At 34.0% G+C, this 17,660-nt stretch overlaps 1 protein-coding gene across 3 annotated transcripts in view; it reads right to left on the bottom strand.

Moving 5' to 3' along the window:
• The window catches only part of LOC143222461 (synaptogenesis protein syg-2-like), a 131,633-nt gene that overhangs the window by 21,357 nt on the left and 92,616 nt on the right, over positions 1-17,660 (bottom strand). For all 3 annotated transcript variants that reach the window (XM_076449017.1, XM_076449035.1, XM_076449026.1), the window contains 4 exons: positions 7,312-7,608; positions 5,944-6,234; positions 5,305-5,592; positions 3,461-3,766 (listed from right to left, as the gene is read on the bottom strand). In XM_076449017.1, the coding sequence (XP_076305132.1) occupies positions 3,461-3,766; positions 5,305-5,592; positions 5,944-6,234; positions 7,312-7,608 (1,182 nt within the window). The remainder of the gene's footprint in view (positions 1-3,460; positions 3,767-5,304; positions 5,593-5,943; positions 6,235-7,311; positions 7,609-17,660) is intronic.

The following is a 17,660-nucleotide window of genomic DNA, read 5'->3' as shown; positions in this document are numbered from 1 at the left end:
TTGCTTTTAAGACGGTATTGTAATACAAAATGGGCATAATTCTGACACTAAACCAGTTTCAACACTATTACGACCATTTACCACAATGGATGGAAAATTTCCAAGGAAAGAGATTGCCTTTACCAAACTCAGAATGTCTAATTGGATTCTGAGCTCTCCCTCAGGTGGTATTCCAAAACATTATACAGAAGTCAAAATAAACCGAGTTTGTGATTCTGGGCTAATCGACTGTACGTTGCGTGTAGTATTATGGTGTATTTTCATGCTGAAAGATGCGTACGGTTTTTCCACTGTAGAAGTCCAACGGTATATTTAATGTTATTACAAGACAATCCCAAAGCGCGTGGCCTCATTAACAGTTGGTAGTGAATTGAACTCTTAAACAGGTTAAAAAAAAGTTTCATCTCATATTAATGTATACGGTTGTTGTTGCACGTGTATATCCAAACGGTATGTCCTGGTTGTTGCATGTGTGTATCCAAACGGTATATTCTGGTTGTTGCACGTGTATATCCAAACATACCGTCCTGGTTGTCGCACATCTATACTCGTTTATTTAAGACAAACAATTTGTCAGATGTTTCGATTCTCTTCTACAGCAATGAAGTTTCTCATCAAGTCATTGAATGAAAAATTCAAAACATACTCACATAGTACAGAAATGGATACGTATGGATATATTAGCTTATCTTCCAGTGTCCTTTGGTTTTGTTTTACGACATTTCGTACGACGGTCTTCGACATTATTGTAGAGGGTTAAATATTTTGTATAATAATATACAAATTGCAGCATCAGTAAGTTATTTAAGGGAGCTGTTGTATGTGCGTGCTTTCTTATGCCACATCGAGCTGTCTGCTGAGTCCATCGAGGGGAAAGAGAACTGTTGAAAATTCCCTCTGAACTAACAGACTTCCAATAAGATTAAACACAAAAGTAAGACTCAAACACAGGTAAATTTAGGGCAATTATCGAAAACAGAACAAATAAAGGGCATATTATTTAAAAAAATAACACTGAATGAGAAAAAAACTTTACATATGTATAAACATTATTATAAATAACACTATTCATATAATTTCTCAGATCTTTTCATATTTTATTTTTATTCCTGAGACACAGTGTGTTGAAGAAAGGATGATAAATTTGGATAATCTGAAACAAATTTATGAGGACTGTAGACAAGAAAATCACACCGTGTTCCGTTTATATCTGGGCTAGCACTTAATGTATAATGTACGGAATAAAAATTTCAGGAAATAATAGAGGAAATACCTTGAGAACTATCTTTATTCGGTGCATCATTGATTTCATTCTAAACGGACTACTTAGCATTTGAAGTATCACTTGAAAGAACGAAAAACAACAGAACTCTAGAGGGATGGTTATTTCTTTCTTGAAGTCGCACTCGTTGTTTTGGATACTTGATTTTTTTCCCATTAAGAAAACTGAAGACAGCAAGGTAACTCCTAGTAATCTATGTTTGTGTTTTTGAACAATATCCTATGCTACAATGTACCTATGAATAATCTTAAATAGTGGATAAAATTGTCCTTCGCTTCGTGAGGAAATACAAAAAGTGTAAAAAATAAGCTACTGTGTGAAATTAAATACCTTTTAATGTCATTTTTGTAGATTTTGATTATTTCGTGACTCATTGCAGATACGGTTCGAAGTTCTTCAAGTTCACACGGTTTTTTTCATCAATATTCAAATAAAGGTAAGTTGACATCAAACTAAATTCAATTTCACAACTAACGTTCAGAATAAGTTCAGACAAATATGCGATGTTTTTTTTCTAAAATTATTTGAAACCGTAAGTTTAAGAAATTTCTTAAGTTAAATCGAACTGAACTAAAAAAAAAACGTTTTAGATACTGTAACACAGTGTCTCTTCATTCGAGAACTATGGATTTACAGTTTCATTTCGAATTTACTCGGTTTAAAATAACTTAAATTGTTTCTCGTTAGATCCACATCTTAAAGGGCAACCACACTTTGATTTGATCTGTCGGGATCTTCTGATTTGTTACTTGTATATTTAGAACATTAGAACATACGTTTAAAACTGCTTAATGTGCAAAGAAAGATAACATGCTTCGATAACAATCATACGTGTTTTACAGAGACACAATAATTCATCATGGTTAGAAAATTTGAAATTCAGTTTAATGAAAAACATACAAATTGAACAAGTAAGAATATTATGGTATTAATCACCGTCAAAAATTGTTTGTTGATAATATAGCAAAATTTGTTTATTTATAAGGGTTTATGAAGAAAATTAGATATTTTAGGCCAAACTAAAATATGTTGTATTGTACCAGATTGAACATACACGGATTAGAGTCAAGTTAAAAGCTGGCCGCACGCTCTTAAATACTTAAGTCAGAATAAGTAGTGATGTGTATAATAGTTAATTTTGAAATGTAATTAATAATAAGTTAGCAACAATTATACATTGTGGAATTACCTCTTTATAAAAAAGGGAAATCTGCATAAATGTATGTGTTGTCTTTATATAAGTTTTTCTTTTTTTTTGCAATGGCACGTGTAGAGGATTTTGGTAAAAAGCAATAACCGAATTGATACTTAGACGTAAAGTTATTGTAATGACATATGTATATATATATATATACCTCAAATTTGTTGTGGTAAATGTATGGCTATCTTGAGATTTCTGTACTTATGTAAAGTTGTCTTATAAATTAGTATAATAGTGTATAATAATATAAAGTTTGGTATTGGTTTTGTTTTTATTTCTCGTAAATCTAAACGAGGGTTATCTACGCCAACCGTCCCTAATTTAGGTGTGTAAGGCTGGAGAGAAGGCAGCTAGTCATCATCACCCACCGCCAACTCTTAAGGCTACTCTTTCATCAACGAATAGTGGGATTAACCGTTACATTATAACGCACCCACGGCTAAAAGAACGAGCACGATTTGTGTGATGGGGATTCGAATAATATAGGGCATTTACCTGGAAGATTTTGACTGAAAAAATTGAAGCTCTTTGACGTGTTAATAACTCATACTTGTATTGTCATAATATTCGGGCCTCAAGTGGCACAGAGAAGTGTCTGTGATCTTATAGTGCTAATAAATGGGTTTCGAGACACGTAGTGAGCGTAGCACAGGTATCTCATTGTGTAACTTCGTGCTTGACAGTAAACTAACCTAAACTTTGGGTAATATGTTAACGTAATGAATGAAAACAATACTATTAGTCAAGGAAAAGTAAGCGTTACTTTTAACTGGACTCATAAATATGCTCTAAAAGTGGAAGCTTAAGATATCTGATTGCTTACAAGAACAGTGGAAAATATTAGCCATGGTTCATTAATATTTTATGTTTTAGAAAATATAACAACTTAGTGCTATTGAATTATTCAATCCATTTTTTAAAATATTGTAAAACTATTATTAATATGATATACATAATTAATATAGAAGCAATATTACCTTGTTTTGTAGATTCGGAGGGGGCGTCCAGAGTTCTCGCCTGAAGCACCTTTGGTGGACTTTTGCCTCTCACGTTGACAGAATAAACAAAAACTATAAACGATGTACCAGGAGTAAGCGAATGGACTTGAAAGAAAGGTGCGTCTGATGCAGAAATATTCATTTCTAGGTCTTTGTTTCTTTTATTGTATACTTCAACCAAAAAATGTTGCGATAGTCCCCCGTCTCTACCAGGAGAGCATCGAACAACAAATGTTTCTCTCGTTTGGTTTATGAGCAGGCACTTTTTTGGCGCCTCGGGAGGAGCTCCAGGAATGAACAAGAAAAGTTATAAGTGAACACGTTTAACGGATCACTGCTCATATCAAGGAAACAATAAAACTGAAAGCCAGTCGTACTCATAACTTCTCTGTTTCCAGAGAATTTAATATCTCTTAAAGGAAAAACAAAACATTTGAAAAAAAATATATACATTATTTCAGGTCACCTAAAGGACTTCAATCCATTCAGGTCCCAAACGACTAGATGAGGCCTAATTATGGCTTAATTTAATCCTTTATGTTGGATATATAATTTGAAAGAACAATTTAGTCAGAATAGACATATATTCGTACAAAACATACTTTAACACTTAAGTCAGTATTACCATTAAAAGAAAGGACTGTGTTAAAAAGAACAATCAAAATCGATAATGAAAAAAACAACGCGTTTTGATCAGTCATAAGACGTTAAAAAGCTACAAAATCGTTTTTATTGTAGTTGTTAAGGCTTATCAAAATGATTTATATATGTGCATACTTTGTTAATACCATTCACGTTTCTAATCAACCCTCTTATTTATTTGTTTAACCCTGTGCAAATGAGTAAACAGTGAGTCGTTAATCGTAAAGCAAATGAAAATTTAAAAATCACATTGAAAATTCTTCCTAGCTTGTTAGGGTTAGTTATGACGACATATTTAGTCGACTTGAAATAACGGTACATAATAAATACGAGTCATTCTTTGAGCTTGATATTGGAAACTGTTATAATTGTTCATTATCTACAAAGATAAAGATCTGATTGATTCGTGTGAACAAGGACTGTAAAAATTATAGTCCTTTGTTTACTATGAATTATTAGCTCGTTAAAATTCAGACTATTCCAAAATTATGTAAAATTAATTTCTTTAAGACGTTCAACGTCCTTACATTTTAGGAGTTATCGCAGTAGATATACTTAACTACGTAAATCTCAAAGACGATTTTACTCTAAGTTGTGAAATGATGAGTCTTACTTAGCCTGTTTTAAGTAATTTTAACATCAGTAAACAAGAAAGCATCTTCAATAGCCGCGGATTTTGAAATTCTTTCAGGCAATGTGTACGTACATTAATCTTTCAGATCTTTATCTCCTTTTCTATTTGCTACATTTTGTGCGTCAGCAATACCAAACTTGGGTATCTCGTATACCCAATTAAATTTTATTACTCATCAGGATCTTTACCAAAACTACCCTCAAACAGAACTTCTTGTAGGCACGATTAGAGTAAATTAATTTATAAGACCTTGGTTGTGGTCAAATGCATCAATAAAGAGGATTTAATCTTCTGGGTTCAAAACTGTAATTATATCTCCAATCGGTCTAACGTTGACGGAGTTATGAGTTGATAATATTGTACTAGAGAAAAACCACATAGCCTCTCTATAAGCTAAAAACTTAATAAAATTTATAATTGCTAATAGAATGTAACCATATACTAGTTGATTGTTCTGTAACAAAATATATCAATTTATAATTTGGGATTGATGAGCCAATCACGAGATATTGTTACATTTTGTATCAATTATAGAAATGACCGTTACCTCCCGGAGTGACAATGAACTGACATGGTTTCTTTTGTTCTCCAATTCTGTTCTTCGCCCAACACAGTAGTGTTCCATAATCCATTTCAGACTGTGGTGAAAATATGGCCATACTAGATGTCTGGTTTTGAGAAAACGTGTTTAAAGATAGAAGACCAAAACTATTACTGATCGACCAACGAAACTGAACTTCAGAGGGCTGTGCATTGACTTCACATGTCACTCTAACACTCGATCCAATGACAACAGCATACTCCCGAGAGCTGACTTCCTTACACACTGGCTGATCTGAAAATACAATTGTTAGCTCAGCGACTTATTTCCTAGAAAACAATACTATTGTATATAAGCATTTCTAAAGAAAAAAAGAAGGTTTATCACGAATTCGCAATAGGACAGGAACATCGAAAGTAAGAAACATCTGTACTGTACTTTGTTACTTTAAAATTAATGATCTTTTAATTATTAATTTTCAAATTAATTATATAATTATTGTAATTATATAATTACAAAAATATGTGACTGAAATTACAATAACAACTGAAAAAAATGCTATTTTATAAATGGCTCAGGATAAGGTGTTATTGTTGCATAATCAATACGTTTCAAGATGGACTCTTTGACAGCTACTTAACTCACAGTTCACTCCCAAAGACACCTCTTCACTCCAGCCTTCTCCCTCGTTATTTGCAGCAACGCACTGAAATCTCCCTCTGTGACTTATTCGAACACTTTTAACAGTCAATGATTGCTCGGTGACAATTATCCCTAACCTTGCATCTGAATGTATTGTTGATCCATTAAAAAGCCACCAGACGTCAAGTTTGGGCGGGTTAGCGTCAACTTTACACTTCAGTGAAATTTCACTGCCTTTTATCACATCGTGGAGGTTCGTTCGATTTTGTGGAATAATTATTACTCGAGGCATGTCTGTGAATTGAAGAAGACATTAACAGTATTAATGACCTATAAAGCTAGATGAAGCTTACATTTTTTTCATTTTTTTCTCGTAATTCTAAGATATTGTTATAGCTCATGGTTTACATGAATATATATCGAAAGGAATAATTATGTTATTATGATATCTTAATATATTTCTTACGACTTTACATACTTAGACAATTAGGCCCCTAGTATAAAATCATCAAAACAATCAGGTAATAATAGTTCAGTCTCGTATTCTAAACAGTTTTATTAGTAATTACTATTTAAAATATCAGGAAACTATTTCGTTTAGTCTTTGTCAACGTTATAATTTAAACATATCAGCGAAACCGAATTTCATTTAACGTTCGTTTATATTTCTGCCTCATAAGGCCCGGCATGGTAAGGTGGTTAGGATACTCGAATCATAATCCAAGTGTCGCGGTTTCGAATCTCCGTCACACCAAACACACTCGCTTTTTCAGCCGTGGAGGCGTTATAACGTTACGATCAATCCCACTATTTGATGGTAAAAGAGTAGCCGAAGAGTTGGAGGTGGGTGGTGACGACTAGCTGTCTTTCCTCTAGTCTTAGGGCCGGCTAGCGCTGATAGCCCTCGTGTAGCTTTGCGCGAAATTCAAAACAAAACAAATTGAATATTTCATTTAATGTGCAGCTCTCCAGTGGCACAATGGTATGTCTGCAGAGTGATACCGTTACAAACCGCTTTTCGGTACTCATACTGGGCAGATTACGTGTAGCCCATTGTGTAGCTTTGTCATTAATACCAAACAAAATACTCAGCGTGTAATTTAAACACCTGGCCACGCTGGGCCGAAAACTGTAATTAAATCACACATCGGTGAAGAGATACAGAGCTACGAGTTAAAGGTTTTTATTTCAAACATAAAAAAAATCTCAAAGCCATTTGGTCTGTCGCTATGCTGTGGCTAAAAATTATATTGTGTTCTAATATTTTTTTACATTTTAAATAAAATAAGCATTGATACTAGCCTTAAAAAAACAAGAAAAATAATGTAATACAGTAAGAATTTACGAAAACAACATGATATCCTTACTTACAGTAAACTTCCAAAGTGCGGACATCAGATACAACACTGTCCTTTAGAAGAGAATTATCTGCTCTACATGAAACATTTTTCATATTATCCTTAGCTCCAGGGATAAATGTGACAGTGCTGACGGTTAGGTTATTATCTGGGGACAAAATATCCGATACAGACGTCAGTCGATCCACCCCTTTCCACCAAGTGATTTCAGCGGGTGGCCTGGCACCCCATGTTTCGCAGATTAGCTCCACCTGACGGCCCGCAGAAACAGGTCTATTGGGTGTGACGATTTTGACATCTAAAGGCTTCACTAGACAGTCAAAAAAATACATTGAGAGGAAACTATAAAGGTGAAGATGAATAGCACACAGAATTGTTATAATATTTTTAGAATAATATTATATCAACATTATTTCTGAAATAAAGGTATGGGGAACTTGTATTTAGAATGTGTCAAGGAATACGCTGATTTTTCTTGTTATATGTTAACGTTTTTCTCGGACGATTCCCCGATTTATTATATTACCTACTTTATGCATCACGATTTTAAATGCACGAAAACTAGAATTTGATTATTAAAGTTAATTGAATGTCAACACGAATCAATTTTATGATATTTGTCAACAACATTGATACACACATTTTTCTTTCTTAATAGAAGTATATTTTAATATACAAACAATTGCTATGAAATTTTCGTTAGATCTTCCTTTGAAATTCGATAACAAAAGACAAACAAATAGGTTTATTAAACTTTTATATCCTACTGTGACCAATAACTTGATAGTGAGAAGAATATTATATTACATAAAGATAGAAACATGGATATTTGTTTGTTTTGGATTTCGCGAAAATATACACGGGGGTTATCTGCGCTAGTCATCCCTAATTTAGCAATGTAAGACGAGAGAAAAGACAGCTAGTCATCACCACCCACCGACAACTTTTGGGCTACTCTTTTACCATCAAATAGTGGGATTGACCGTCACATTATAACGCTCCACAGCTGAAAGGTCTCACATGTTTGGTGTGACGGGGATTCGAAACCACGACCCTCGGATTACGAGTCGAACGCCTTAACCACCTGGCCATGCGTGGCCTTAATTAGTAACTCTTAAACGTAAATTATCGGTCCATATAAACCCCTTTTACGCTTCAATATAAATATAGCACAATATTTAATGTAGAACACAGTAAAGGGGAGTGTTATTTATCCTACATTAAATTTTGATTTTGAAATAGTTCTTTTATTCGTAATTTTAAATATTTTTTACGCTTGGTTTTAGTGAAAACTTCGTATCAACATTGTTTTTTTATTTTAACCAACAAATACTTTTTACTGGACATTTAATTTATTAAAAAAACTAAAACTTCGCCAAATTCTGATTTTAACTTTATCTGTTGAAATTAGCTGACTGTCAAGACGATTAGGGCGCTCGGCTCGCAATCTGCGGGTTAGAGGTGTACCCGAACATACTTATTCTTTCAGCTCTGTGGATGTTATACAGTGTTGGCCAATCTTACTATTCGGTGTCAAAAGAGTAGCCCGAAAAATGGCAGTGTTGATGGCTAACTGCCTTCTCTCCTCTCTGGCACTGCAAAAATTAGAGTTGGCTAGCGCAGATAGCTCTTCAGCAGCTTGACGATAAATTCAAAAACAAACCCAATTAACTCGAAAAATATATTAAAATTATGTGAACAGTTAAGTCATTGAATTATTATTAGAAAACTTGTGTTGTTATTATTGGATTTTATTAATGAACACAAGATTAGCGGAAACAGAATATGATGTATTGTTATTCCAGGCGTAGACAATACTGACATATCTTAATTAACTTTATTATGGAAAGATGTACAGCACCATCATAACATTATTATAGAATGAAAATAAAAACCGTAAAGCTTAAATTTCCGGCATGGCCAAGTTGTTAAGGCACTCCACTCGTACTCCGAGGATCGCGGGTTCGAATACCCGTCACACCAAACATTCTCGCTCTTTCAGCCGTGGGAGCGTTATAATATGACGATCAATCCCCCTATTCGTCAGTAAAAGAGTAGCCCAAGAGTTTTCGGATGGTGGTGATGACTAACTGTATTTCCTCTAGTCTTACACTGGTAAATGAGAGATTTCTGTAGCTTTGCGCGAAATTCAAAACAAACCAAAAACCAAACAGAGTGTTGACAGTTCGAAACCCCGTCACGCCAAACATGTTCGCCCTTTCAACCGTAGGAGAGTAATAATATAACGGTTAATCCAACTATTCGTTGGTAAAAGAGTAGGCCAAGAGTTGGCGGTGGGTAGAGATGACTAGCTGCCTTCCCTCTAGTCTTACACTACTAACTTAGGGACGCCTAGTTCAAATAGCTCTCGTGTCACTTTGCGCGAAACTCAAAAACAAACAATCCTTCGTTAATGTAAAGAACGATAAATAGTTTGCGAAAGGGTTAAATTATCTATCAACGTCCTTCTTACCAAAGATTGACTCAGATACCTACTAAAGTTATAGTCTAAGGTAGGATAAAATATCACCATATAAAACAAAAAATGTTCCAGATTATCGTGAATCATATCCGTCAGAAGACAGACCTCAGAACTGGTAACATTACCCATACGTACATGTACGTGTTAAATAAAATCAATCAACAAATCACACGAACTTACCTATTTTGAAAAATAGAACGTTTCTAACACTATGGATGCACCTAAACGCACAGTAATAATCATTACTAAACAACCATTAATGATAACTGACAAAGAAGACATGATTTACAGCATACAAGAGAAAGAAGAAATAAAAGTGAATTTATAATGAAAATTAAGACAAAAGTTCATAAATCTGTAAAATGAAAATTCCATTATCATACCCCAAAGTATAAAAATACTCTCCTTGTATCTTAAAGAAATAAAATGCAGAAACCCTGTCAACAGATAAAGTGAAAATCATTGTATTTATGTACATGGAGAATTGTTTGTTTTTTGAATTTCGCACCAAGCTCCTCGAGGGCTATCTGTGCTAGTCGTTTCTAATTTAACAGTGTAAGACCAGAAGGAAGGCAGCTAGTCAGCACCACCTACCGCCAACTCTTGGGCTATTCTTTTACCAACGAATAGTGGGATTGATCGTAACATTATAACGCCCCCACGGCTGAAAGGGCGAGCATGTTTGGCGCGACGGGGATGCAAACCCGCGACCCTCAGATTATGAGTCGCACGCCTCAACCCACCTGGCCATGCCGAGCCATCCATGGAGAAATAGCCTATTAAGTCCTGTTCTCTATTTAAAGATAGGCACTACGTAAGGCTAATTTCAACCAAAAGGCTGACCCAAAAAAGATAAGTGACCCTCAAGAACTATTAAATTGGAAACAACTGACAGTCTGGAAATATTTTATATTAGCAGTCGTAACGCAGAATACAAAATACCAGGAACATTTGATGATATTAGCTACCGAAGTGAGGTGTAAAAATACCTGAAATACTTGATAATGTTAACAACCAAACCACATGATAAACAATAACTCTTGATAAATATTAGTAGCTGTGTGTGTGTTTTTTTAGAGCAAAGCTACATTGAGCTATCTGCCGAGTCCATTAGTAGCTGTAACATAGAATAGAAAACGCTTGGAACTCATCATGACTTTAGCAGCTTAAATGCAGGATAAAACAAATACAACTACTAATTAGTGTTTAGTTATTAGAGAAGTGAATAAAACTTAATTAGATTTAGTTTACAAAATGTAAGAACGATCAATATGATATAATTATAGTAATGATACAAAAATGAAGAGTGATTGGTAAAATTTAACAACTACATTTAGATTATAAAACGTAAGAACAACTAATAAAACTGAAGAATTAGGGTTAGGTTATAAAACGTAAGAACAACTGATAAAATTGAAAAATTAGGGTTAGGTTATAAAACGTAAGAACGACTGATAAAATTGAAGAATTAGGGTTAGGTTATAAGACGCAAGAACAACTGATAAAATTGAAGAATTAGGGTTAAGTTGCAAAATGTAAGAACAACTGATATCGCAAGAAGCTGTGAAAATTGCATGCTATAAAATGCAGCGATCCCTGAAATACCTTATCATTAAGATATTATACAGAAGTTAAATCCGCTCATGTTCAAGGATTAGAAATTTATTTATTATTGGGATATATTTATTTTAAAATAGTCATTCTTAACGAACAAAGATGCAAAAAATGGTCACTAGCTAATACAAAATCTATAACGTAAAACTTTAAATAAATAACACCTGGAATGCTTGATAATATTAGTAATTGAAACTTAAGATAAAAAAGTACTTGAAACTCTATTATAATGGACATTTTTGTAGTTCAGATATGCCTGAATAAGGCCTAAGTATAAAAGTCTAAATGTCGCATAATTTTCTTTCAAAAGGACATCACAACAGGTTTAATTTCTCAAACATACTGATAAATCAGGTCATATTTGAGATATTTTCATATTACGCCCCCTAGTGTGATCTTATTGAGATCTTAAAGGTTATAATCAGTTCTAATAATAGTGTTAATTTTTTTTCTTTAAATAAGACGTCCTCCGCTAGTACAGCGGATAATCTACAAATTTACAAGGTTAAAATCAGGGGTTCTATTCCCCTCGGTGAGCTCAGTAGATAGTCCGATGTGGCTGTGGTATAAGGAAACACACGCGCATATACAAATAAGGTTAAAAAAATAACTAAAAATTCTCGAAAGGGGATTCTAAAAAGGATATTTTTTCCCTTGTTTAGCAGTGTAAAAAGAATAAAGTTTCTCATTAGAGATAATTGTGTTCAGAGACCACCGGTGACTGGTTGAGGAAAAGGAAAAAAAGAACCGAAATGGATGATTTAAAGCGTAACAGTTTGTTTTTGTATTTCGCGCAAAGCTACACGAGAGCTATCTGCGGTAGTCGTCCTTAATTTAGCAGTGTAAGACTAGAGGAAAGGCAGCTAGTCATCACCACCCACCTCCACCTCTTGAGCTACTATTTTACCAACGAAGAGTGGGATTGACCGTCACGTTATAACGCCCCCACGGCTGAAAAGGCGAGCATGTTTGGCGCGATGGGGATGCGAACCCGCGACCCTCAAATTACAAGTCGAGCGCCCTAATTAATCACGTGGCCATACCAACCCTTTAAAATGGAAAAGAATCGATTCGTGCTTGTCAGATTTTATCAGACATGTAAAGAGCTGTACAAAATCAAAAAATCTGAAACCAGACTTCAGAAATGTTAAAAATTGTGTCCTCATATGGACCTGAAGGTTCTATGATCTTCATGCAGTGATTTAACTAAAAATTTACGTGGACTAGTTAAAGATCCTTCAAAATAAACAGATCATATTATATATCCAAGATTTACATATAGAGCCCCCTAATAATGTGATTCATTAGGGTTTTACAGTCTCTTGGTAATTATAATATTAAGGTTCAAGACTTTAACGCTAATACAATGTTTCATTCTGGCCTAGAATATATTTGACACTTGAGAGGTTGCTATAGCTACTAAAATCGAATAAATAAGTCGAATTTTGGTTTTTATGAGATAAACGAAATGTAGTAACAAAAGACACACACGCATATATATTTGCATTTGATTAAGTAATGCATGCGTTTAATGTCTCACGAAATTTCTATAAGGAGACTCAAGCATCACCCCACAGTTGAATGGATGACGAAGATATTATATTTTTAGCTTCTGTATATTTCATATTTAAGAAATTGTCGAAGCAAATAAAGATGACTAGATAGAGCGACTAATGGTGTTTTAACGTTTAAACAAATCTTGGAAAGAAAAGACACCCACAAGCATACATATACATATGTGCCTTATTCAGAATTGGTGTGCTAAATTGCTTGTGAAATAACTATCAGAAAACTCTAGTCATTAAATTTGCGTAAACATGGTAGCCTTTGAGCCAAGGACTTACTAAACGTACTACTGAAATAGACAATCTTAAACGAACATGACACAAACGTACGCCAACAAACAGAATAAAACGGCGCCTACGGTTTGTTCTCAAACAATCCACTATTGAAAAATGGATCAATCTCTTCTTCTTTCGCCTAATTCGCAGAAAGCGTTTGAATCATTTTCATTTCGATAAACATAATTAATCTGCTCTTGCGTGTGAATTAAAATTTCGTAAAGCTCACATTAGAAAGTTATAAAAAGTGGAGTACTGTATCAGTGTAAGATTCATAAAAAGTAGACATTTCGAATATCGTTAAACACATGTTCACATTTTTACAGGAACGTAGCTCAAACGGGATAAGTAATACATTTGCACACTTCAATTTTGTAAATGGTATAACAAGAGAAAATACAGCTTCTTCAGTGTTAACAAATAATCTGCATAAAGAACTAATTTCTTAAGCCTAATTAGGGATAAAACCCTCCACTTTAGCGTTATAACTCTTCGTACACATTGGGAATAAAGAACTAATTTCTTAAGCCTAATTAGGGATAAAAACCCTCCACTTTAGCGTTATAACTCTTCGTACACAATGGGAAATGAAGAAAAGCAGAAGTGTTGTGTATAAACAATGGATTATGAAAAAGTTTGATTCATATAAATATAATATTTCTGTCTGTTGTATATCCATAACTACTTCGTAGGATTTAAATAGATTTTCATCAAAATTGTTATGGAGAGGTTCGTTAAGTCCACGTGGACATACACAAAAAGCTTTCAGTTTTATATTTTACGTTTTGTGATTTTTATGAACATGTTTGCGTTTTCACAATTACATATAAGGTACGCAGCCATTCATCTCTTAAGATAATCTTTCATAAAACACGAATTAACATAATTTCCGTCCAGATGCAAGTAATCCAACTGGTATGTTATAAAAACGTTATTTTAATACACCTTAATGTGCAGAGAAAATCAAAGTATTAGCAAAAAGCAGCTCTACGTACGTTCCCCCATTGGTTCAACGGTATGTTTGTGGACTTACAACGCCAAAAACCGGGTTTTGATACCCGTGGTGGGCAGAGCACAGATAGCCCATTGTGTAGCTTTGAGCTTAATTCAAAACAACATCTACGTACGTTTACGACGAAATAAAACTTGTTGATTCTCAAAAGTGTCCAATTAATATAAGTCCAATTAGTATAAGTCAGTTTTATTTAATATACATAAAACATATTTGGTCCTCCTGGTTGGGGGTTGTGCAGTAGGCTAACAACCTACTCTCTTAAAAATAAGCCTGTTACAGAAACCGCAGCGTTTGCGACCCTATGTTCCTTAAGGAATCAAGTGGCATATGTAAAACATATTTAAACAACATTTTTATATTTTCCTATTAATATACACTGTTTTAGAATTCTCTAAACTAAACTAAATATAAAGTTGGTTGGCTGGCTTTATTTCATACCAGTAAAGACAAGAACATTTCTCATTAACTTTTGTAAGATATAGTTAGATTTCTTATTTTTTTACCCTCACTAAGTGTGGATTTTTTAAATCCAACTGCAAAGGACAGACCCTTCTATTAACTATTACCCTTTTAATAAATACAAGAGATTATAATTTCATCAAAGCACACAATAAAAACTACGCGCTTAGTTGTTATTTTCTCGCCATGTGTTCATACGCATTTCTTTAATCACGTTGCTCTAACTTGCATGACCCGGCATGGACAGATGGTTAAGGCACTAGACTGGTAATCTCAGGGTCGCAGGTTCGAATTCCTATCGCAGTAAACCCTTTTAGAGGTGAGGGGCATTATAAAGCATCGGTCAAACTCACTATTCATTGGTGAAAGAGTAACCCAAGAGTTGGCGGTGGGTGGTGAAGACTAACTGCCTTCACTCTTGTCTTACACTGCTAAATTAAGGACGGCTAGCGCAGATAGCCCTCTAGTAGCTTTGCGCGAAATTCAGGAAACAAACAATCTAACCTACCAGTGACGTATTACATCATCCAAACATTGAGGTTTAAACATATGTTCAATTAAAGGAAAGGAAATCGAATATCAAGAATAATGTAAAATATATAATGAAAAACTATCAAATAATTTTTATAGTTGTGTTTTACTAATCAACGAAGTGTTTTGGTTGATTCAGTATATATTTTTATTTTTTATTTTGTGGCTTAATTGATTTCCGTTAAACAACGTTGTACATATTAATAAATTACGATACAAGAAATAAACAATATAAAAGAACAGAATTTGAGGTTAAAATATCACGTTTATAAATCTTTCCCAGAAAATAAAACCTATACCTTAGGTACAGATTCTGTAGGTTTGTTTGTTTTTTTACTGCCGAATCTGAGATTTTTTTATTAAATTAATAAATAAATAATACATATATATATATACAGAAACCGACGATCCATGATCTAACATTAGTTAAACATTGTGCATTTTGGTTATAAATCACATCTCTCAAAATCTATTTATATAATACATAATATTGACAGCACCGTTTACTTTAGAAGGAAAATATAACGTTTAGTAAGAAGTGTTATACATCAGACATTTCGTGAGTAGTTCCGTGGTTCCAAATATTATACATTTTGGCATATGAGACAAAAATAATAAAATTGCACGGTGGAAAAGGAAAAATGTTACATATATTAAAGAGTACTACAACATATTATATATTTTGTATTTTTAGAAACTTATAAATACACCGACGAAACTAGAAAGACGTAATGAAAAAAGTTAACAATGGGACTGTTCTGGTTCAGAATATCATGATTTTATTTCTTCGCGAAATAATTGGTTTGTTTTTTAAATTTCGCACAAAGCTACTCGATGGCTATCTGTGCTAGCCGTCCCTAATTTAGCAGTGTAAGACTAGAGGGAAGGCAGCTAGTCATCAGCACCCACCTCCACCTCTTGGGCTACTCTTTTTACCAACGAATAGTGGGATTGACCCTCACATTTTAATGCCCCCACAACTGAAAGGGCTAGCATGTTTGGTGCGACGAGGATTCGAATCCGTGACCCTGGGATTACGAGTCGAACCCTTAACCCACCTGGCCATGCCGGACCGAGTTTACAAGAGAAACAAACTATTGTGTAATAAATATTGTTCAAAATATTGTATATTTTTAATTGTACAATCCCCTGCTTTTTATTTTCTAAAGATTCCTCTTTGTCACAACGGTAAGTCTACGGAGTTACATCGCTAAAATCATGGGTTCGATTACCCTCGATGGACTCTGCAGATAGCCTGATGTGGTGGCTTTGCTCTAAGAAAACACACACATTCTTACTTCCTAAGGTTTTTTCAGTACAAATTGGGTTAACTATAGAAAGATAATCTTTGATGTTTATACGACATTTCACATTAGATCTGGTGATAGCATTAAATGCGTTGTTTTTCATTTCCAAGAAGAAAAACAGAAACCAAAAATTTACGCGAGGATAAATTGCCCGGATGTTTCCGTAACGTAAGTGTGAAAATATATATTTTTATTTTTGTAAGTTGGTGAATACAAGTCTATTACAGACTGGTCTAAAGAGTGAAAATAAAGGGTGAAGGCAAATTCCACGATTTGATTAGAATAGCCTATGCGTTGGCAGTGGGTAGTGTTCGCTAACCGCCTTCTCTCCAATATATCATATTATAGCTAGAAACATTTTGCGCATATATTTCTGTTGTATCTACAAGAAATATTTAACAAAATTATTATATATCTAAGTCTCTACGAATAATGCTATTTACAGTTGTAAGGGAAGCTTGCTTCTTCACAACGTTTAAACGAAACAATTCAAAATAAACATTTTCAAACATAAAGTAAAATTAAACATAGTGTCTTTAGTTCTTAGTTTTTCAGCCATAGGCCTACAATAGGCAGTTGACCAACGATATGTTGGACAAGTGCTTATCTTTAGGTTATTTCCTAAATGATATAGAACAATAACCCATTCTAAGTCGTTTGTTATTTTCACATAATTTGTTTACACGATGCGAAAACAGTGCTAGAACAATTCATCAGTAAAGTTCGAGGTCAAGAGGGCATTATTATAGCCTGGTAATTGTTTAATGTCCAATCATTACGTACCCACACCAATATGCATCTGTTACATGTCTTTAAACGCAGTTTAACGCTGCACATGTCTTTTTATTGAATGTGATAATTTTGTACTTTATACGCTTTTCATAATTACAAGATAGCTAAACCTTGCATCCAAAAGTCCAAAAAGGTCAGCAAAGCATCATATACTATTGTAAACCAACACAATTCAAATGTATTGCAAACAGACAGTGGGGGCAATTTGATATGAATATTATAATCATAGGTCATGTAGGTTTAACATTGTAAAATTTGTTTGTTTGTAGTGTAAGCACAGAGCTAAACAGTGAGCTATCTGTGGAAATCCACAAACATCCC

Source organism: Tachypleus tridentatus, chromosome 1, assembly GCF_004210375.1.
Source record: "Tachypleus tridentatus isolate NWPU-2018 chromosome 1, ASM421037v1, whole genome shotgun sequence".
Lineage (NCBI taxonomy): Eukaryota > Metazoa > Arthropoda > Merostomata > Xiphosura > Limulidae > Tachypleus > Tachypleus tridentatus.
The sequence above is the reverse complement of the archived record's forward strand: the minus strand, read 5'-3'. Positions and strand labels throughout refer to the sequence as shown.